Source organism: Urocampus carinirostris, chromosome 7 (assembly GCF_059441175.1).
Source record: "Urocampus carinirostris isolate Australia breed hairy pipefish chromosome 7, RoL_Ucar_1.0, whole genome shotgun sequence".
Lineage (NCBI taxonomy): Eukaryota > Metazoa > Chordata > Actinopteri > Syngnathiformes > Syngnathidae > Urocampus > Urocampus carinirostris.
In genome coordinates, this window is record NC_142355.1 from 39,134,092 (window position 1) to 39,156,847 (window position 22,756).

A 22,756-nucleotide genomic window follows, 5' to 3' on the forward strand; every position below is an offset into this window, starting at 1 on the left:
TCTACAAAAGCACAAAGAAGAATGCAAACTACGGAGACTTAGTCACCAAACTGCGCAATTTATTTTTTCTCATTTTTATGCCAATGGTTTTGATTGTTTTGGTACCTGCAGCAGCAAGATTGCGGACAATCTTGTCACTCAAGTTATGTAAAATAGATACAAATTTCTCAACCTAAAAGTATTTAAGAAAATGCACATTTATCAAATGGACATGTATTTTTGCTCATCATTCAAATAATTTTTTTTTTTTCTAAAGAGTTAAATAAGAATTAAATAATACACACTGTCTCTTGAAAAGAAAATCTTATTCGGAGGCTGCAGATGTGCTACTGTAATTTGACTTCTGGTCTAAACTCAAAATTAAAGAAATATAAATACAGTAGGTTTGATGATACGTGATACCTTGATTGTTTTTTTTTTAACGGCGATTTGCTAAATGTTTTGCTCTAGTTTTGATTTTTAAACGATTTGTATCATCTGTCTTACAATTGATTAGTTTTAAGCTTTTCTCTGTGACCCAAGTCACCAACACTGTATAGTTTGATAAAAACTCGAATATTGGATCCTAGGAGTTGTTTTGACAAACCATTAAGCAAGCAAATATGGATGTGGTTTGCAAAAATCAATACAGAAAAGTATTAGGCAATCGGCCAAACAATTGACTGTGAACTTCATTAAAAGACAAGCATACAATGGAAATTGGCATTTATCCAGCAGTGAAAAATGCTCATTCAATATGAATTTTTATTTTATAGTATGAAAAATATGAAGCTCCCAAATAAAAATGCACACCCAAAATACATTAGAACAATTTTCTGAACTTGAAAATAATTGAGCTTGAAACTGAAAATACATTTGCAGATCATGAGAGTTGAAAAATGTCCATTCATCCATCCATTATCTGCACCGCTTATCCGTAGTAGGGTCGTGGGGGTGCTAGAGCCCATCCCAGCTATCTTCGGGCAGTGGGCAGGGGACACCCTGAACTGGTTGTCAGCCAGTCGCAGGGCACACAGAGACACACAACTCATTGGCTCATTCACACCTAGGGAGAATTTGGAACGACAAATTAACCTGACATGCAGGCACGGAGAGAACATGCAAACTCAACACGGGGAGGCTGTGGTAGCTGTACTTGTGGGGCTGTGCGCTAACCACCCAACCGCCATGCTGCCCTATGTTATAAAATATTGAACTCAAAATATTAGTATTTGTGTGAAGCTTTTTTTTCCCGTAAAACTTAATTTTATACATTCTTATTTTTCAAGTTCACACACATATATATATACATATACATACATACATACATACATACATACATACATATATATATATATATATATATATATATATATATATATATATATATAATTTTTTTTTTTTTTTTTAATATGATATAATATCTTAATATGAGATCGTTTTGTGCATTTGAAAAGTTGTTTTAACTTACGTTTAAGAATGCAAAACAATGCTATTGTGGTATAATAGTACGTAAAATGTTGAACTTTTTTACACAATGCCACGTTGTCTTGGCTTGTGATTTCATAACAGCCTTTGTTAAGTTCGTTCATGATGCAAGTGCAAGTACGTGTATTTCTTAGATGCACTCAAATAAAATCCTCTTTTCTCATCTTTCTACAGGTTTGGGTTAGAGTTGGATTGTACATGAAAAGTTTTTTTTATGTAATTGTTTCATGTTTCACTTACGAATAAAAACAAAAACGCCAAGACGAGCATGAAGTTACTCACCACCCCCACCCCTGCTCCACCTATTCCTCCAACCGAATGTGTTTTGCCCCAAACAACTTTGCTAAAAGTGAGATTAAAAACAACTTTGCTAAAAGTAAGATTAAAAACAGAAAGACGCAGTGGGGAAGAAAGTCTAAGGGCTTTTTTAACTCAGTTGGGGCATGGTAACCTTAATATTTTACATTCAATTTTTCAAGGACGCCTCAAATGATGCACCCCACCTTTAATTTTCTAGATTTGTCAAATAAGGAAGTTGTAAAATGTACTCCAGCAGAGTAAAACATAAAGAGAGTCATCAAAACAGCCTAAAAAAATACTGTCTGGTCTCTGCCCAGTGAAAAAGGGCATTGTCGGTTTGAGAAACTGCATTAGAGCGTTATTTTTAAAATGGACTTCTCCGCCTTTTTGCCCGGTGTAATGCGGAGAAATGCATCCCTGCCGAGATTTGCATCCCTTAGCTCAGGGGTGTCAAACTCATTTGAACTCGGGGGCCACACGATAGAGCAAACATTCTGTCGGGGGCCGGACTAGTAGATTCAAGAGAAAGAAAAAGAGAGATAAAGAAATAAGAGGAAGAGGAAGGGAAAAGAAGAGAGAGGGCGGGACAAAGAAAGAGAGAGAGGGAGAGAGCGTGAGAAACAAAAGAGATAAAAAGAGAAGTCATTAGAGAGAGGGGAAATAAAGCGCAAAGGGTAGGAAGAGAGAAATAGAAAAGGGAGAAAAGGAAAAAATGAAGTTAGAGCAAAAGAAGTTAAAAAGACACAGGGAGAGAGAGAGACAAAGAGCAACAAAGGAAGAGAAAAAGAGAGACACAGAGGGTAAAAGAGACAGAGTGGGAGAAAAGGGGTGGAAGAGAGAGAGAAAGAGAGAAAGAGAGAGACAGAGACAGGGAGACAGAGACAGGGAGACAGGGAGACAGAGAGACAGAAATAAATACAAGTACAATGTATTTGTGAGAGGCACCTGGCTTTGGCAACATCAAGTTGACATATTTCAACCTGCAACTTGTTTTTTTCTCGGGCTTCTCTGAGTGTTGTCTCGCGGGCCGGATTCAATCCCTTCGCGGGCCTGATTTGGCCCGCGGGCTGCCTGTTTGACACCTGTGCCTTAGCTACTATAACCACTTTTACCTCGTTTTTTCTCACTTTTATATCAATTTTCGGGAATGTAATGGCGAACATATATCTAAAACCACTTCGTCTTGCATTTGTTGGGAATGTAATACAACTTAAACCATTCCGTCTTTGTATTTGTTGTGAATGTAATGAACGGTAATGGACACCGTATACAAATCACTTTTGAGCAGGTGACATGTTTATTTTGCCTTTTTCTATTCAAATCACTCGTATTGAAGCTGTTATGCACTGTACAATAAAGCTTATTTCAGCATAATAAGCTTTAAGGCGGAGTGTCACAATCACCCGGATCGGGGGCTGTTGGCGCCGAATCCTGAACACAGGTGTTCCCGATCCGGGTGATTGTGACACGGAGTGCTTAACAGTTCTCAAAAGTGATGGTTTAAGTTGTAATACATTCCCAACAAATGCATGACGAAGTGGTTTTTGTTATATGTTCGCCATTACATTTCCGAAAAGTGAGATAAAAGTGAGATAAAACGAGGTAAAAGTGGTTATAGTAGCAAGGGGATGCAAATCTCGGCAGGGATGCATTTCTCCGCATAACACCTTGCACTCTTTGGTAGGTGCTACAGGTGCCTTAAAACAAGGATTAGGAAGCTCCAGAACAGTTGCTTCCCCATAGTCTTCCCACCTTAAAGAAGCATGAAAGACTGAGAAAAATATGTTCAGTGCACCAAAGAAATGAATACAATTTGACTTTAAATAGCCAATAAACTTTTTATTCTATTTTCAGGGTTAAGGTTCTACTCAGAATTTTAGGTTTTCAGATTTGGTTTTGGCTTACGCTTGTGAAAAAAAAAATCTGAAAACATTCTGTGAATGTGAAAACAAAGCTGAAGTACAAATACACGTTAGGGCATCCGTGTGTGGAATTCGTTGCACTTTATTTTATTTTCCCATTTCCAGAATGTTTTCAGATGACTTTTTTAATGGATCATCATTCCTCCCAAATCTGATCTGAAATAGCTATTTAAAGTCAATGTATAGGTTTTTGGGACACCCAGTATATCTTCCCTGCGTAAATAAAAATGTCTATCCGTATATTATTAGAGATATTGGGTTATTTTGGCATGATGTCGCTGCTATAAATCCTTGCACTGTTTTTCATTGCACTATTGTCCTGATGCACTTAGGCCAGTCTCCAAGTAAAGTGCTTATTTATCCTGATATTCTACTTATCTTATTTTTCTTGTGTATTTATTTCGTGTTTAGCCTGGAGTTTAATCCCGTTGGAAACAAAATTCATTACATTATTATCGATGACAATTAAGACAATTCCAACGTTCTCGGTTATGTCCATAATGTCGATTAGTATCTTGGCGTCACCCAGTGTCGAATGTGAGAACTTGCTTCTCAGTTTGTCAATGTTATGTAAACGTTTAAAACTTTAATTAAAAAAATTGCAGACTATTTTTTTTAGCCGGTATAAATAAATGAATTAATCTGTTGTGTAGCTTGAGTCTCTAACAACAATCACAAGAAATGGAAAGTTTACTGTACAAAGTGTACATACGGTTAGAAAAGTAACATGAATGTTCGTACATTCAACACTGGGTAGTGCTATTCGACATGTCGGACCAAAAACAAATTTTCGCGTACTCTGTAAATGATTTGATAACATGTATGAAATACAGCAGTTATGATGCCAAAGCCTGAGTCCCATATCAAAAGATATACCACTTTAAACTTGTCTCCCTCCCGGATTTACTGAAAATTGTTGAGGCTCATTTTGACCTTCATTCTTTTTCATATATAATGGTTTCAAAACAAGATGTAGGCAGAGTAAAAATGTCACAAAATACTGCAAACTAGGAAACTGACGTATTTACCTTTGGTGCAGACTTCGGGGATAGATGGAATAGATGCATAAATACAGTATGGTATCAATCAGTAAAGTAAAACGGTACTAATAGTAGTAGTAGAAGTAGTAGGCGTACCTGTCAACCTCCACGACTCCATGACCTTCCATGGGGCGGCAGTAGCTCAGGAGGTATTTTCCCTTACAAAATACAAAATAATCTTACACCATATTTTTTTTTCAAACGTGTTTATTTATGTAGTTTAACATGGTATATTGTACATGTGTTTCGTTATATCATATATATTGTTAATTAACATTTTGATGTGAGATACTGAGTTGCTCGACATGAATGAGGTTTATTATAAAAAAAAGTTCAAAAATTAAGTAGCTTGTACGTTCACTGTAGAAGGAAAAAAATACATGCAAATATAATTAAGTAGAATAACACATTTTCTTATTCAAATTATTAATTCATTTTCTGTATTAAATTATTGTTGGTAATATACTGAATAAAGGGATAACCACAAACCTGTCTTTTTTCATTTTCTCCTTTTATAATTCATTTTTTTCTTAACATAATAATTTGTAATATAACGCATCAAAGCAAGTAAGCCGTTTGAGAGTCGGCTCTCTTTGATGAGCTGAGCCGTTTATTCAACAAATATTACTATTCACACCATCTTTATTAGTTCCCTTATCTTTGCAATAAATTTAAAGTAACTTGTTATTAGATGTAAATTAGAGCAGAAATGGGCAAAACGAGACCTGCCTAACAAAGAAAACGTTTTTACGTTGAAAAATTGTTACACGGCGTACATAATTTGAAATGAACAAAAACGTATAATATAGAACAAAGAAAACGTTTTTTACGTTGAAAAATTGTTACACGGCGTACGGAATTTGAAATGAACAAAAACGTATAATATACTAGGTTTTACGAAAAAAACTTCATGTTTTACTTTCGAATGACGTCATGAAAGTATTTTCTGATTCAACTAAAGGTTTTTGAAGGAGCGCATCACTCACCAGAGAATGATTATTGTAATTATTACACGGATGCGGTAGGAGGCGGTCGTTAGCAATTTATCAGTTGGGCAATACCGAGAAGAAACAAGACGCGTGAGTAATGAGACGCGATCGCTAAAGAGGTAAAGCGGTTTTCTAATGTCTTATTCCAATTCGGAATTGATATTGTTTTGTTAGCATTTTTTAAACAACTTGACTGCCTCAGAACCACTTCATTTCTTAGATTAGCTACTATACGGCTAATTAACTACTAGCTTCCCAGTGCTGCTAGCAAGGGGCTGAGAGATAAACGCTTAAGTTAAATGGACTGTTTATTTTGCCAACAAAATGGACTCGTGATGTTACGAATACTGTATTTTACGCAAAGATTTCAACTGTTGCTGATTTTAAACATGTTTTCCCCGACTGACAGCTTAGTAAGGGGTCACAACACGTTGCCTTGTAATGCACGGTGTTACTCGTGAGCTAGCTATTTAGCAGCTATCAAGCGAGCGGCGACGCCTGTTCATGTTGTTTGACTAAACTCTTCTTGAAACATTTAAAATTGCGTACCGTGTGGCGTTTAACGCTATGGCGTAACTGTCAGTGGGCGACGAGAAAGCTTTCACTCGCTAACAGTCGGAAACTTTGTCCGTTGTTAGTTAGCCTAGCCGCCAGCAGCGTGTTTGTGCGTCATCGGCCCACGCTCCTTCGCCACTTTGAGCCTGTCACAGCTGGGCTTTTGCAAAATGCACGCACTTCTTTGTTATGACATCACATGCTTTGTAACACATTCTTGAGTACTGCACTGTTTCACAGTCCAGATTTCTGATGATGTGATTAAGCAAATCCCATGCGGAAAAGTTAACCGCAATCCCTACTTGCTGGACTAAACTAAGGATGGCCTTTTTGTTTTGTTGATTTTACATTTCAGGAAGGCGCAGCATCCCAACTATGGATAAAGGTACATATTTTAGTTGTTGTTTTTTTTACACACATGTGACAACTTATTTAAAGATGTGCAATTCAAAATTGCCTGACTTAACATGCAACATGTATGCAGGTAAAGGAGAGCACGGATTGCATCCCCCCAAGCTAACTGACAAACCGTTTAATTTGCAAGCAGTGGAAAGGTAGGTTAAGTTCTATTGAAAACATATTTCAAACTAGTGCAGAGTGATTTTGGTCATAACCAAATAAATGTTCTTTTAAAGAGAACAATTTTAATTTAGTCCCCCCAACATGTTTCCAATGTACACGATGAAAAGAATAATTAATAATATGCATATATATTTTATTAAAATACCTTTTTATGCTAATGTCCTCTTCTTTAAACATCACTGCGGAAACTTGTTTCAATAGGCACGGGGTTTTTGCGGATCTTTAAAGTCTTGTAAGGCATCTCATCTCATTAGCTGCACCGCTTATCCTCAGTAGGGTCGCGGGGGTGCTGGAGCCCATCCCAGCAATCATCGGGCAGTGGACACCCTGAGCTGGTTGCCAGCCAATCGCAGGGCACACAGGGACAGACAACTCGCTCGCTCATTCACACCTAGGGACAATTTGGACCGGCCAATCCACCTGAAATGCATGTCTTTGGAATGTGGGCAGAAACCCACGCAAGCACGTGGAGAACATACAAGCTCAGCACAGGAAGTCCGGTAGCAGGATTTGAACCCACACACGAGGTTCCCAAGACCTTACAACTGTGACACGCGCTAACCACTGCTCCGCCGTGCTGCCCACTCTTAAGGCATTGAATTCTTTATTCTAATAAAGCCTAAACTGGAATCAAAAGGTCTTGATACCGATTTTCAAAAGTTTTAAAAAAGGTGAAGACCTAATGTTTATATTTCTTTGGACTAAAAAGGTTGGTTTATGTAACTGTTTTTTTTTTTTTTTAATAATTTTGATTTACTATTGTGGAAACATCGCTTGACCACAATAATGGAACTATCCAAACAGTCCTTTTACAGCAGACTCGTGTCTTCGCTCTACCCACACTACACATAGAAACTTTGCATAGAGACGTTTTCTTAGGACCATGGAAAAGTGTATATTTAAAGACAAGTGGCTTTTTGATGATTGTTTTTCACCTTGGCTAAAAGCTGTGCAAGGCAATGTGTACGAGGCCGATGTATTGTGTGCAAGACATATTTGTGATTTGTTTTGTTTGTTTTTTTGTTTTGTTTTTTAGCACATTGTAAAGCGCTTTGAGAAGTCTTCATTAGCTAGAAAAGCGCTATATAAATGCAGGCATTTTACCGTTTTTTTGTCAACTTGGTCTTAAATTTGATTTAAAAAGACATTAAAAGTATTAGTCTTGAATTTAACTTGCATTAGACTGTATGAACTCCGGCGCAAGAGGCTCTCAAAGCTGTTGATAAAGTGCCAATACTTTTCAGACAGAGTTGCTGGACACAACCGAATGTTTGATCTTACATTACACATAGTCCACCGTTTTCCGAATTGCTCAGTCCACAATTGAATGGATTTGGGAGTACAGTCCATAAACATGCCCGATTAAAGTCGCCGTCGACGATAAAGCTCCGTTGGGGTGTGCAAGTTGCTGTTTAGCAGCGGGCAGGAGATTTAGCGCTATGCTAACTTTAGCATCCGGTGAAACTGTTAGCGGTGGAAAGTATACAGCAAACACAAAGACCAGTTAACTCTCCCGGTACATATGCTTTATAGTGGTAGTTGGTCCTTTTAGATAGTTTGCCAGGTGCAGAAACATTCTTTAGCATTAGTAACTTGGCGTGAGTTCCGTAAATTGTTGCAGAATGTCTGCTAGCATAGCTGAAGCACATGCTGTTAACTCAAATACAGCCAGCATATGTGACACAATCAAGAGTAATAGCGACTGGGAATGCTGTGTAATTTTAAGTTCCATAAATGGCATCACCATCTCCTATAGCCATTTGTTTACGCAAAGGGCAAGGAAGTGCATGCTGCTAACTAATGCATATCGTTGACGCAGTGGCTAGCAAAAGTTGGTAAGAAGCACACACACGCACACAATTCTGAACTGATTTAAGAAACAAAGGTATTGTGGGAGAGAGTTTTAACATATGTGCTTTCATGGTGCAGTGGCATAAGCCAATAGCAGAAGAGCATTTTAATGTCTTGAATAGCCTAATATGAGAATTACAGGTTGGCACTGAAGTCTTGAACCCTTAAGATAGCAGTAACAAACAACTTTAGCATACAAACATTGAAATACTGAAATTCGCGTGTCGAGTATTCTGTTCTAAAATATAACAGCTGTGTAAACCTGGGCTGCAACTATCGACAATTAATATCGTCTACCAGTCACCAACTAGTGAAACGACAATTCTCATTGAGTTGATTCATTGGACGGTATGCATTTTTCAAATATGTTTGGGATGCACTCTGCCGTATGCTCATGCTCTTTTTGTAGCGAAATGTACAAAGTATCTCATCCAGTGTTTCCCAAATAATCTTGTGAGGTGGACAGTCTTAGGGCAGGGGTCTTTAACAGACGGAGTGATCTTTTGACACCCCAACCTAAAACATGAGTCAGCGCATGAGAAAAAGCAAAATTCTGATTTATTTTATGATCTTAATGGCTCCAAAGCACAGTGCATTGTACATCAGCGGCAGAAGTCTTATGAGTCCCTTTAAACTGAGACACTTTTTAAATGTCAATTTTCTGCTGATATTTTCTCCTTTTCTTCTTCAACACATTTTAGTTCATATTTCTTTTTAGCACTGCAGAGCAATGTTTAGTTTAGTCTTCTCTTTCAGAGAGTTTTTTTGACTTCTGTTGAGTTTTTTTTGTTTTATCTTTGTAGATTTTCATTTGTAGATTTTAATTTATATTACCGTTTTTCAGGGATTCTTTGTTTCACTCAAGTTGTGTGAAAAAAACAATAGTTTATTCTTTTATTTCATACGGTGATTGGTAAATATTGCCATACGGATTACAATACAGGGAATTATGTTCACAATAAATCAACTAAATTAATAAAAACGAAATATTTAATACGGGTTACCGGGGCCCCCTTCTGGAGCCAGGCCTGGAGGTGGGGTCCGCTGGCGAGCGCCTGGTGGCCGGACCCTTACCCACGGGGGCCGGCCGGGCACAGCCCGAAGGGACGACGTGGGACCCTCTTCCCATGGGCTCACCCACCTGTAGGAGGGGCCAAATGGGTCGGGTGCGCAGAGAGCTCGGTAGCAGCCAAGGGAGGGGTCCTTGGCGCGACGATCCCCGGCTACAGAAACTGGCTATTGGGACATGGAACGTTACCTCTCTGGCAGGGAAGGAGCCCGAGTTGGTGCGTGAGGTTGAGAAATTCCGACTAGATATAGTCGGACTCACCTCTACGCACGGCTTGGGCTCTGGTACCAGTCCTCTCGAGAGGGGTTGGACTCTCTTCCACTCTGGAGTTGCCCGTGGTGAGAGGCGCAGAGCCGGTGTGGGCATATTAATTGCTCGGCGCCTGTACGTTGGGGTTCACCCCGGTAGACGAGAGGGTAGCCTCCCTCCGCCTTCGGGTGGGGGGAAGGGTCCTGACTGTTTTTTGTGCTTATGCACCAAATAGCAGTTCGGAGTACCCACCCTTCTTGGGGTCCTTAGAGGGTGTGCTTGAGAGCGCGCCCCCTGGGGACTCCCTCGTACTGCTGGGAGACTTCAACGCTCACGTGGGCAATGACAGTGAGACCTGGAGGGGCGTGATTGGGAAGAACGGCCCCCCTGACCTGAACCCAAGTGGTGTTTCGTTATTGGACTTCTGTGCTCGTCATGGTCTGTCCATAATGAACACCATGTTCAGACATAAGGGTGTCCATATGTGCACTTGGCACCAGGACACCCTGGGCCGTAGTTCGATGATCGATTTTGTCATCGTTTCGTCGGACCTGCGGCCGCATGTTCTGGACACTCGGGTGAAGAGAGGGGCGGAGCTGTCAACTGATCACCACCTGGTGGTGAGTTGGCTTCGATGGTGGGGGAAGATGCCGGCCCGACCCGGCAGACCCAAGCGTGTTGTGAGGGTCTGTTGGGAACGGCTGGCAGAATCTCCTGTCAGAAGAAGTTTCAATTCGCACCTCCGGCAGAACTTCGCCCATGTCCCGAGGGAGGCGGGGGTCATTGAGTCTGAGTGGACCATGTTCCACGCCTCCATTGTCGAGGCGGCTGATCGGAGCTGTGGCCGTAAGATAGTCGGTGCCTGCCGCGGCGGCAACCCTCAGACCTGTTGGTGGTCACCGGCGGTGAGGGATGCCGTCAAGCTGAAGAAGGAGTCTTATCGGGCCTTCCTGGCCTGTGGGACTCTGGAAGCAGCTGGCAGGTATCGGCTGGCCAAGCGGAATGCGGCTTTGGCGGTTGCCGAGGCAAAAACTCGGGCATGGGAGGAGTTTGGCGAGGCCATGGAAGCCGACTTCCGAACGGCTTCGAGGAAATTCTGGTCCACCATCCGACGTCTTAGGGGGGGGAAGCGGTGTGCCATCGACACTGTGTATAGTGCCGATGGGGCGCTGCTGACCTCCGGGAGATCGATAGACGGGTCGGTGCAGCGTCTGCCGTCATTCGACCGGTCTGTCGTGGTGAAGAGGGAGCTGAGCCGAAAGGCAAAGCTCTCGATCTACCGGTCGATCTACGTTCCTACCCTCACCTATGGTCATGAACTTTGGGTCATGACCGAAAGAACTCGATCCCGGATACAAGTGGCCGAAATGAGTTTCCTCCGCAGGGTAGCTGGGTTCTCCCTTAGAGATAAGGTGAGAAGCTCAGTCATCCGGGAGGGACTCGGTGTAGAGCCACTGCTCCTCCGCGTTGAGAGGAGCCAGTTGAGGTGGCTCGGGCATCTAATAAGGATGCCTCCTGGACGCCTCCCTCAGGAAGTGTTCCGGGCATGTCCCACCGGCAGGAGGCCCGGGGGCGGCCCAGGACACGTTGGAGAGACTGTCTTTCGGCTGGCTTGGGAACGCCTCGGGGTCCCGTCGGATGAGCTGGAGGAGGTGGCTGGGGATAGGGACGTCTGGGCTTCTCTTTTAACGCTGCTGCCCCCGCGACCCGACCTCGGATAAGCGGAAGACAATGGATGGATGGATGGATGGATGGAAATTTTTAATTTAATTCAGTTTATACAACACTTGTCAACGTGGTTCGTCGCACTTTTTCAATGCATTTTGATTTCAACGAGTTAATGTGCATACCGCACCTCAAACAAACACTAACAGTGCTGTGGCTAATCTGAATATGGAGCACGTAGCGCATTTCTGCCTGTTTATGCATACTGCCATTGGTACAGATGAGGAGTGGTTTATATTCACCTTGGGCAAAAAGCACCAGTTTGTGGACAAAGACCTGTTTTTTTTGTTTTTTTTTTTTGTTTTTTTTTAACTAGACCAGGAAAGGGAATATTTCGGCGGTCCTAGAAATGAGAAATTCCTACCTCAGTCAGACTTTACCTGGTTGCTTTTCTGACTTAATATGGATGTTTGGTTTTCTCTGTTCAGTTAAAGTACGACAAATCCACATTAGTCGACCTTGAATTAATCATACCATACTTTCTTCTACAGCGTACTTCCCAAAGCGGTGAAGAGGCGAGTGCATGCCTTGAAAAGGCTTCAAGTGCAGTGCGGAAACATCGAAGCTAAGTTTTATGAGGAGGTCCATGAATTGGAGTGGAAATATGCTGCCCTCTATCGTCCTATATATGAGAAGGTACTTTTTATTTGCTGCTACAGAACACATCTGCGCTGGACTCGCCAAATTGATGACCCCATTTGAAAAATAAATATATATATTGTCACCAAAAAAAATGTATACATGAACTCGTGGGCACTAAAAAGTGGCGTTTGATGCCTCCGGGCAAACTTGAAATCAGTTAGACCACATCTTTGGTGCTACATTGTACACTAGCATAACGAGTAGCTGGTCGTTGTCGAGTGGATCAAGGCTATTTCCAGAGCTAGTGACAAGACCCCAAGTGTTGTCAATCACTCTTTGACTGGCAGCTAAGGATAGTTTGCACCTGTGCATGCTAGCCCTTGCCTTTCTAAAGGGCAGCGACATACACCAAGCCTTTTTGTCTGTCTTGTCAGGCGAGCTGTGCCATGTTATAGCGGCCCTAACAGAACCGCTAATATTGTTTTGTATATAGTAAATGGATTTAAATAATGGCTCATTTATAGTTTATCCTGTTTTATATTGGGAAATTCCAAACGAGATTTCATAGGATGCCATCATTGTCTCTGTCGGCCTATCTGTTTCTATTAATTGATTTTCCACAGCCCCTAGGGTAGATATGTTTTTGTAACCTTGAACTTTGAATGAAAAGAATGATCAGGGGTGGGTCTTACAATGGGGATGGGATCCCCTTATCTGAAAGCTTTTCTTCCCAGTCCTCTTTGCAAGTTCAAAATTTGATGTCTTATTTTGAGTGTCTACTAAAGTTTAAACCCAACTCATGTTTCCTTTTGTACTTTATTTTTAGGCCTTCATAAAAATTGTTTTATGCAAGGTTTGTTTTTTAGGTATCCCACACCCCTTATCATACTAGACATGTTTTTAGGGTTATAGTAAACTTGTTACTTAATGGGTGTCTCCTACTACTATACATGGATTCCTGTGTTTTCAAGGTTAGTGGGGACCAGAACACCCACAAAGTGAAAATCGGCGAAGTGGTGTCGCACCTTCACAAAAGCCCCCAAAGGGTTAAACTTATCTTGAGAGTACGTCATTACTGAAAGAGGATTCATGGCTGTCACAACATAAGAATGATGGAATCTACAAATGGCACACATGACATAATTGCAGTTGAATGAATGAATGATATTGTCATAATACAAAAGTAGAACAGAATTGGAGGGATTCTCCTTTTAGTTTTAAAGAGCGGCTGGCTAGCTGCTCGCTAGCATCAGGTGTCCACAAATGGTGACAGATCAATGCCATGATTAAGATAAAACCGTCCCGAATGTTGCGTTTCCCACAAGTTGTTCCAAGTCATCAGTTGTATGGCTTATTAACCTATAGTTGCCAAGAAATGGGGTCTGCAGCGTTGGCTTTGAAGAGTTGTTAGCATAGCCAATTTCTGTAGGACCGACTAGCAGCAACGCTCTTGCTCTCAGGCGCCACCGAGTCGCTTCTGGAACTGGATCATAAGCACCCGCAGGTGATCACAATTTCGTTGAGGTCTTTTGACTTTCTTTAGAGTAATTTAATTGATTTATTTTCAATGTAAAAAGCTGCTAAGAGCTGACAGTCGCTATCATGCCTAGGTTGTTTACAGAGGCAGCGCCCGCCTGCTGTTAGGCTGGTGTGAACTGTCAGTCAATCAAATTTGCGTACACAATAACGCCTGCCTCAGTCACACCTACCCCACAGAGGCCCCTCCCTAACCTGTCCTCGCGGTGTGCAAACAACACAATGCTGTATACAATGATGTTAATGACAATAAAGACCAATTATTTCAAAATTTAAAGGAGGCTTTTCCCGTTTATATTCACATTGTACATTATAGAGCCCCCTTAAAGGAGTTTGTTCTCTGTGTATATTTATGTGTCTTTGGTCTATTCCTGTTTGCATGTAATTGACCATGTCAAATCTGATTGTGTGTCACAGCGAAGGGAGTTTATTACTGGCAATGTGGAACCCACAGATGCTGAGTGTGAGTGGAACAGTGACAAAGATGATGATGATGAGGAGGAGCTATCTGTAAGTACAGCTTTCACTCTCAGCCATTTTAAAAAAAAAATCCCAGGTCTAGAATCAAACACAACAGTTGGAATTGATGACAATGAGTTGTGTGCGTGTTCCTTCGACACTCTGCAGCCTATTTATTTCGCTTGCGACTTTCACCCGTCACAATGGAATGAGCTTCTTTGTTTTACTTGTCTTGTAACTACTTCAGCTTTCTCCTGTTGACCTTATAAAATATCCTCTTGCAACAGTTTCAATTACTTTCTTGTCTAAAAATAGTTATTGAAACGTTTTAAGATAAAGCAGACTTTTCATTAAGAATAATTTAAAGACAAAGAAAATGTAAAAAAATATATACTGAAGCGTTTTAACGTTTAAATTGTTGAGTGTAATGTAACCCAAGTTTTCATCAGTGTCTACAATAGGAATAATGTTTGAGGTTGTAGCGTCAGTATTACCTAGAACTGTCATTTGTTGGGGTCCATATTTGGTCCAAGGTTAAACTTCAAATTGTCAGCTTTGCTAAACATTTTAGTACTCTTCTAGATATACAAAGTAAATGTCTATCTGATACGGATTAATACTAGTTGGTCAGCTCCCCACTGGAAAAAAAGGCAAATACTGCACAGTACCCTTTTTTAGAATAATAACCAATGTTTTCACAAATTGTACTAAATAGGATCATAACTTGTGGCACATTAGTGCCACCCCTCATTGACTGGTTTTGCCCAGTATTTCCTCATTTTGTTACGGGAAGTAAAACTACTGAAGAGCAGTTTATAACTCCCAATTGTTTCTTCAGGCAGAATTGTTTTGATAAAGACACTATAGATTTCGTAGGGTTTGCAAAGTGTGAAACCATCTGTAAAAATGTTTTTCTGAAAGTCTGCCTTTTATCGATTGACAGTGTATTTGTGTTGAGAAGTGAAGATAATTCAATTTTAAAAATCCATCTATGCAAAAGTATTTTGCAATTCCCCCACCCACCCCCAGTTTGTCCTTGGTCTTTTTTTTCTTTTTTAACATCTCTGTCCTCATTCTGAAGGAGCAGATGAAGAAAAAAATAACTCTTGACCCTGCTAAGAAGGAAGAAGCCACACCTGCAGAAGACCCTAAAGGCATCCCGGAATTCTGGCTCACCATATTCAGAAACGCAGACATGCTTTCTGAAATGATGCAAGTACGTTTTACTGTTAACTTGGTTGTCAGTATCTCCCTAAACTCATATTAACCTTGGGATAACTGTTATAATTCTGCCAGGAACACGACGAACCCATCCTCAAGCACCTGAAAGACATTCAAATTGAGTATTCCAAACCTGGGCAGCCCATGGTTAGTGTTGATGCATGACTACTCTTAAATATATGATTTGAAAGCATTTTAATCCTGGTTTTGGCTTTCAGAGTTTCACATTAGAGTTCCACTTTGAGCCAAACGGCTTCTTTAACAATTCAGTCCTCACTAAAGTCTATAAGATGACAGCTGAACCTGATGCATCAGACCCCTTTTCATTTGAGGGCCCAGAGATCGTTGACTGCATCGGGTGAGCGCATGCACTGAGCGGACTTCTTAAATTGTCTTTTAAACTTTATGCTGCTCGTCTACAAAACCAGTTGTTCACATTTGTGGTATGACTACTGATAAATCATGAAAGTGTCACTGGTAACGGAAGTGTGAAATTGGTCCCAGCACATTTAGAGAAAAGTGGCCATGATAACTTCTGCAGGTGGTAGTGCCAACATTTCTAATTAACGTATTTAAGTTTTAATCTTTGATATCCTCTCAGGTATGAGCACAACTGCAATTGGTTGAGGCCAATGCAGTGTATAGCATGGATAAAATGCTTAAATCTTACTGCAATAAGGAAATGTACTGTTTACAGAATCACAGATGAATGAATGAATGAATGGAGTACTTTTTTCTCTGTTAGCAATTCATTTTTTCCCCTACCCCATTCCTATAGATGTGTGATTGACTGGCATAAAGGGAAAGATGTGACTGTTAAAACCGTCAAGAAAAAGCAGAAGCACAAAGGTCGCGGCACTGTTCGCACTGTCTCCAAGCAGGTTCCTAACCCTTCCTTTTTCAACTTCTTCAACCCTGTCAAAGGTGAGTGCATAGTAGCCTGAAATGATTTTTCAGTAATTAAAAGTAGTTAGTTACTCAAGCTTTAAAGTAACTAGTTGGGTGGCTTGCTTTTCCACTACGTTGTCCTAACTGCTGGTTATTCTTAAGCAGATATGCTCATATTTGTACTTGACCACACTTGCCCTCAATTTGCAGCTATAAACTAAACACCAGAGGGCGCCACCTTTTTACCTTATCAAAACCGGGCTCCGGTTGGGCCACGCAGATAAATTTTGTTTATCAGATTATAATATTTAACAAATGTTGCAAGGATGTTTGAGTTCCCAGACAATTCTTTCTCCGTGCAGTTCGTAATATGAAATCTGCCTACATCATGAGCCTTAATGTATTTCTTGTATTTCTGATTTTAGTATTTTTGTGTTTGAAAGTTTGTTGGATGCATTATGTAGTGCACTACCAAGAGATCCAGGTAGTTTCTCTGGTTTGCTGAATGTCCAGGAAAGTGAATGAAAAAAAACTTTTGCCCCAAATTACTAATCATGAATTTAACAAAGTTGCAAACATCGATTTGTCATTCAACTACTTTACAAATATGGGAAAGTTGTGTCATGCAAACTTAAAGATCAAATGGTTGTTGCCTTATACATTGATAAATATGGTTTAAAAAATATAAATCGAATACAATTTTCTTTTTCACCAGTGGGTAATCAAATTTCTTAAAGGTGGTGTCCGTAACTTGAAATTTTTCTACACCCTGCCGCCATCTACCAGCCTTAAGTCCTGGTCGCAGTCTGTCAGCTCATTCCTCAAGTGCTCATGATCTCGTTTTTCATCTTTTTGGGGTTTGTGCTCGTGTTTGGACTGTATTTGAAACTAGCTTCTTCTTACTTTTACCATTTTCAGGCTTGACTAACAATAAAACCCACAGGGAAGAGCATGACATCCCTCTCAACCTCTCCTCTCCCCTTTCCTGCTTCCTAATGTGTTTCGAGTCCCGGAACAGTGGTGCTAAAAGTAAGATAAAAGCAGATAGGTGCAAAGGAAACAAATTCATAAAGACTCAGTTTGGTACTCACATATACCTAATAGAGTAAATATTATTTGCAACTTTTTAAGGACACCTCAATCGTCGCACCTCACCTTTAACCCCTTAACGTTCTGTAAAATCTGCCTAAAATCTCAATCCAAGACGTACCCAAAGTAAATTGAACCGTTTGGAGAACATGGACGGTTTTGATTTCTTGAAATGTAACACTGAAGATTTTGTCCTACACTGAAATAATCACTGAAACTGCTATTTATAAGAAGTAATCCCAAGTTGGAACACACACAGAAATGGGTTTATTCTCGGCTGAATTTTATTTTATTTTTCTCAATCACATGAATTTGTGATTTACGCATTTTTCTAGATATCTTTTATACATTGAAGAGTTTAAATGTTTGACTTCATCCCAGAAGTCAATCCATGATTGTGCACACTTGCGCTTAAAAATGGATCCTGGGTTTTATTTTTGGCTCTGATTCGAATACGCCCCGTAAAACCTTTCTGTTGGAAATTTTCATTGGCTAACCAATGTCAATCATCATTTTGAATCAGTCGATTTTGGCAGAAGACTTTTGAAGCCAAAGTAGGTCATCTACACTTTCTAAATAAAGGCATTCATTGGCTATGGCAGGCTAAGGACAGTGAAAAAAGCTTGCGTTTGACGAAGAGCGGTGTCAAATCTAAAGGTCAGAGGCCAACAGCCATATTGGAAATCATCTGACAAGTCTGTTTTTTTTTTTTCTTCCCCAAGAGGAATTATGGTGCGATACTAATTACAACAAGGACCATCGAACGAAGCAGGAATGCCTTTTGGCATCATTTTTAATCTGTCGGCAAAATTGTGTGGTTAAGAGTAAATATTTTACAGTTTGGTTCACTTAACTCCAAAGAACCTAACCAGACCATGGTTCTGGATTATTGTTTAATGAGTGGAATATTACAACCCTTTTTGTTGATTTATACCAGATTGATAGTTTGCAGGTATTTTGTTTCAGACTGATGGGAATGTTTCTGTGATTAGATTTTTGGATGGTCAGCCTATCTGGAATCCCATGAGTTTACGCTTTCCACTGATGTGACATCGTGAAGACACGACTTTTGTTTACCAACAGTCTGACGGCCCACCGGTGGGCCGTTGGCACGTTAAGGGGTTAATTTAAAAGATTTTTAAGTTTTTATACAATGGTAACTTTGTTTTTCTCACTCCTCAGCTCCATCAGACTCTGCAGAAGCGGTGAGTTGAGATTTTAAATGGATTTAAACATTTGCAGTTACTTTTAATGTTAAATTTATTTTTTTTTCCTAGGAGGAAGATTCTGAGTTGGCATTTGATTTTGAGATTGGTCATTTCTTCCGTGAGAGAATAATTCCCCGAGCAGTGCTGTACTTCACTGGAGAAGCAATGGAAGATGATGATAGTGTAGGTCTCAAGTAATCTTCAGCAGTAATGAGCTTACAATTTCTAAAAAATGTGTAATTTCTTTTCCCAAACAGTTTGATGAGGAACTAGAAGAAGGCGATGAGGTTTGTCACTTTGCTCATTTTTTAAATAATCAATTAAAATTTAGAATTTTAGAAAAAAAATAACATCTTAATGATTTCATGTAATTTTCTGATCAGTAAATGTATTTATTGCGTTTTCTTTATTTTTTGGTAACACTTCATTCTGAATTGCTCTGCGATGTATTACAATGCTTCAATAGTTCACATTTTTTGTTTGAATTTTTTTTCGGTAACCATCTTTGTCAGGAAGGAGATGATGATGACAGCAGCGAAGATGATGATGATGACGATGATGACGACGACAACGAAGAAAGAAACTCATCACTGAGGGTCTGTATCAAAAAGTCTTCGTCTTGAATTGAACTTGCCTTAAGCTGTAAGAGCTCTGTTAAAGACATGTCAGATCACGCCGATCTCAGGAGAATGTAATCACTGTCAGCAGAGATTTCAATACAGGTGTTGCGGTGCTTTTTCTGGATAATTTTATGTGTCGGACCCATCCAGCTAGATGCAAAAAGAAATTTCTGAATTAGGGGTCACCAACCTTTTTGAAGCTGAGAGCTACTTTTTGTTTCTGACTGGAGTTTGATATGCATTTCTAAAATGACAACTTATGTTATTACCTGGTTGTCATTTTTAGAAGTTGAGTAACAATAAGCTTAATCAACCATGCCTAGAGCACCCTCTTGCAGTTTAGTATGAAAATAACGTGAAGTGGTATACAATACCTGTAAAACACAATTATAAAATGTATTTTGCATACGTCTCACCCCCGGCCAAACTAAGATAAAAAATAAATTTATGTATAAAACACTTAGAATTATTGATAATGAGTTGCACTTCTGCTCTAAGTCATTGTTAGTCCTTCCTTACCCGGTGACACTCTGTAGCCTTTTCAGTTCACCTGTGGCTTTCTCATCTGTCACAAAGGAATGGGCTGCTATCGTATGATTTTACTTGTCTTACTACGGCAAAACACGTCATACCTCATGTTTGACACCCAAACGTTGAGTTAAGGTTAAAAAGAAATGCACATTTACACATTGATGAGGAACATTTTCCACACAAGTGCTATTATTATTATTATTATTATTTTCAGGGATGTGATTTTTTTTTTCCGACTTTTTCACTTTCACTTTTTCCATAGTTTACGTATTTTAAGTTTAAGATAGTATGCATACTTATTGATTCTTAAAGCGTACTTTTATTATCAAATCACTTGAGTCGGGGCAACATTTCCTCATACAATGTCGGGGTGACACGGAATTCGGTATACTGAAATTTGATTGGGCTTGAATGTGTCCATCTCTGTCTAATTAAATGAGATTTTAGTTCTTTGACCTTAATGCTGCTAGCCAGTGTTTGCCTTCGAATATGAAATGAAATGATCCGCATTTATATAGCGTTTTTCAAGTCAATGACTTCCCAAAGCGCTTTACAGTGTGCTTCACATTTCCCAATAGCGGCCTTGCGGCCATGTAAGGCGCTAACCTGCTTATTGGGGGTATTAGGGGTTCAGTGTCTTACCCAAGGACACTTCGACATGTAACACGGACGAGCCGGGATTTGAACTGAGATCTTTTGATCCCAAGACGAGCGCTTTACCTCCTGAGCTACTGCCGCCCCCTCTCGCTAAACGTACTAGCTTGTTAGCATTATTAGTCGCTAAGACCTCGTCGAGAATGGAAGAAGTCTGGCATCCAACAATTCAGAAGAAAATACCTTATCACTGACTTTGCAGTATTTACAAAAAAATCAGGTATGTGGGCAAATAATTTTATTTAAATCTTGTAAAGATGTTACTTTAAACATTAATTCAAGCATGGTTTTGGACAAGTAAATTTCTTAAAACCCAGGCGCTTCGGGGGGGCTGTGGCCCCCAAACCCCTGGCTAGGTTTCCGACTTTTTCTCCTCACCTCAATCACATCCCTGTATTGTATTTTACTTTTATTTTTTTCCCCCACAGATTTTTCCTCAGCACATCTGTTGCGGAATATTTCAGATAATCGTTGCGACATAATTCAGTTGTACCAAATTCATCCACTTGTAGTAATAATGTAATAATAATACACTTAATGTAATTTTTGACACATGAAACCGCTTTAGAAAGGTTTATTTAAGAAAAAATGCATCATGGAATGTGAAATTGTAAAAAATGAGTACAATAATAAGAGACCTGGCAAACTCGATGTAATAAGAGATGTCTTGTTTGGCAATCTTGTACATGACATTTTCTTTCCTCCCATCACAGGCCTAATCAATCATGCATTTCTAGGTAAGGAGTAAGTCAAGATGACCACCATTGTTTTCCTACGTTCTCCCTCCAATCTTAACCACCTTTGACTCTCGGCTAGGGCTGCAACTCGCGATAAATGCAATGGTGAATCGGTAGATTATTTTCGATTAGGAGATGAGTCGGATTTCTTCGACATGTTTAATCTTTGAATGATAAATATTGCCAATATGTTTGTCTTTTTAATCTACCAGTTTTCTTTTTTCAATTTCTGCTGCAGTGTCTGTTCCCTTAGATATTTTGAGTTTCATCAAGAAACAAATTAAACATTAAAAAGTTAAAACTTTTGTTAGTAATGATGCAACATTCAATATTTTGGATCATAAGAATTTTTATATAAAAAACGTTCTTGGTGCTCTCTGCAGGACTAAAGCAGTACCACAACTTCCTGCGTAACAACCGAATAGTGTGCCAACGCTTTTAATCATCGATTTTAATCAATTAAATCGATTTTTATCAGTTGTTGCAGCCCTTTGCGTTCCATTTTCTGCCACTTGTCCTGTAATCAAGGGAGTTGTATTTTAGTCCTGCGGGCATCCCTCTTTTTCTCTTTTCTGTCGGGCTGCACCCTAAGCCCCTCTCCTCCCCCTACCAGTTACATTCGGTACTGCACTAAATGGTGTAAGTCACCTTTCGTTATGTTTGACAGTAGCTCTTTTTGGATAAATGTAATCTGAGTGTCCCCCTTCTTTTTTTTTTTTTTACCCCAGAAACGAGCACAGCCCACCCAACCTGCTGAATGCAAGCAGCAGTAACCATGGTGACTGGGAGACCTGCCATTAACCTTCAACTCAGCCAATCAGCAAGTCTTCTTGCAGTTCAACCTTTTGTAGTTTCAAACAAACACAACGGAACTGCATTTTTCAATGTGCATGACTTTGGGGTTTATTTTTGTTTGGATTTATCTCGGCCACGTTCTTTACTGATTCGATGAAAAAGCCTTGCCAATGTATTTTGTACTTACCTTTTTTTTGTGGGGTCAGGGGGGGTGAAACTGAGCAGGTCATCAGAAGCAGTAATTTGACTGCTATCTTTTTTGAGCTGGTCACTTGCGTCGGAGCTGCTGTTTTTCGTCTGCCAATACATCTTGGTTTCCCATGCTAACAAATGGCCTTAACTTGTTAAACTTGGCTTATTCGCTTCAATTTGTACAGCGTGAAAAGATATTCTATTAAACTGCATATATATATGAAAAGTTGCGTTCCCCCCAATTGCTTAAGCCTGTTCCATTTCTCCTCGCTGATCACAATCATTTAAGGCAGACCTGGGCACTCCGGTCCTGGGGGGCCGTATGTTCTGCATGATTTTTGAGGTTTCTCTGATCCAATACAGGTGATTCCAATCACCAGTATCGTGAACGAGCACTTGCTAACGAGGTTATAATTTGTATCACCTGAGTTAAAGAAGAGCAAACTTCAAAATCTGGCAGGACGTATGGCCCTCCAGGACTGGAGTGCCCAGGGC

General features: G+C 40.0%; 1 protein-coding gene across 3 annotated transcripts; it reads left to right on the forward strand.

Annotated features, from left to right (window-relative positions):
* The first annotated feature begins 5,630 nt into the window (after positions 1 to 5,630).
* On the forward strand, positions 5,631 to 22,487 carry nap1l4a (nucleosome assembly protein 1-like 4a). 3 transcript variants are annotated; one of them, XM_088340908.1, is made up of 14 exons: positions 5,631 to 5,837; positions 6,629 to 6,658; positions 6,758 to 6,827; positions 12,241 to 12,385; positions 14,285 to 14,377; positions 15,408 to 15,542; positions 15,623 to 15,694; positions 15,766 to 15,905; positions 16,326 to 16,471; positions 18,707 to 18,729; positions 18,802 to 18,915; positions 18,990 to 19,019; positions 19,245 to 19,328; positions 22,003 to 22,487. In XM_088340908.1, the coding sequence occupies exons 2-14, from the start codon at positions 6,649 to 6,651 to the stop codon at positions 22,045 to 22,047; spliced, it is 1,107 nt and encodes a 368-aa protein (XP_088197034.1). In that variant the 5' UTR covers positions 5,631 to 5,837; positions 6,629 to 6,648; the 3' UTR covers positions 22,048 to 22,487. The 3 variants fall into 3 exon arrangements, with proteins under 3 accessions (XP_088197034.1, XP_088197035.1, XP_088197033.1); XM_088340907.1 differs by lacking the exon at positions 5,631 to 5,837 and having other exon boundaries at positions 6,393 to 6,658; XM_088340909.1 differs by lacking the exons at positions 5,631 to 5,837; positions 18,707 to 18,729; positions 18,802 to 18,915; ... (1 more) ...; positions 19,245 to 19,328; positions 22,003 to 22,487 and adding an exon at positions 17,354 to 17,559 and having other exon boundaries at positions 5,888 to 6,658.
* The last annotated feature ends 269 nt before the right edge of the window (positions 22,488 to 22,756 follow it).

Coding starts and splice junctions, on each gene's coding strand:
- nap1l4a (XM_088340908.1), top strand. Junction 12,386..14,284: donor ATCGTCCTATATATGAGAAG/GTACTTTTTATT, acceptor TGTGTGTCACAG/CGAAGGGAGTTTATTACTGG. Junction 14,378..15,407: donor ATGATGAGGAGGAGCTATCT/GTAAGTACAGCT, acceptor CTCATTCTGAAG/GAGCAGATGAAGAAAAAAAT.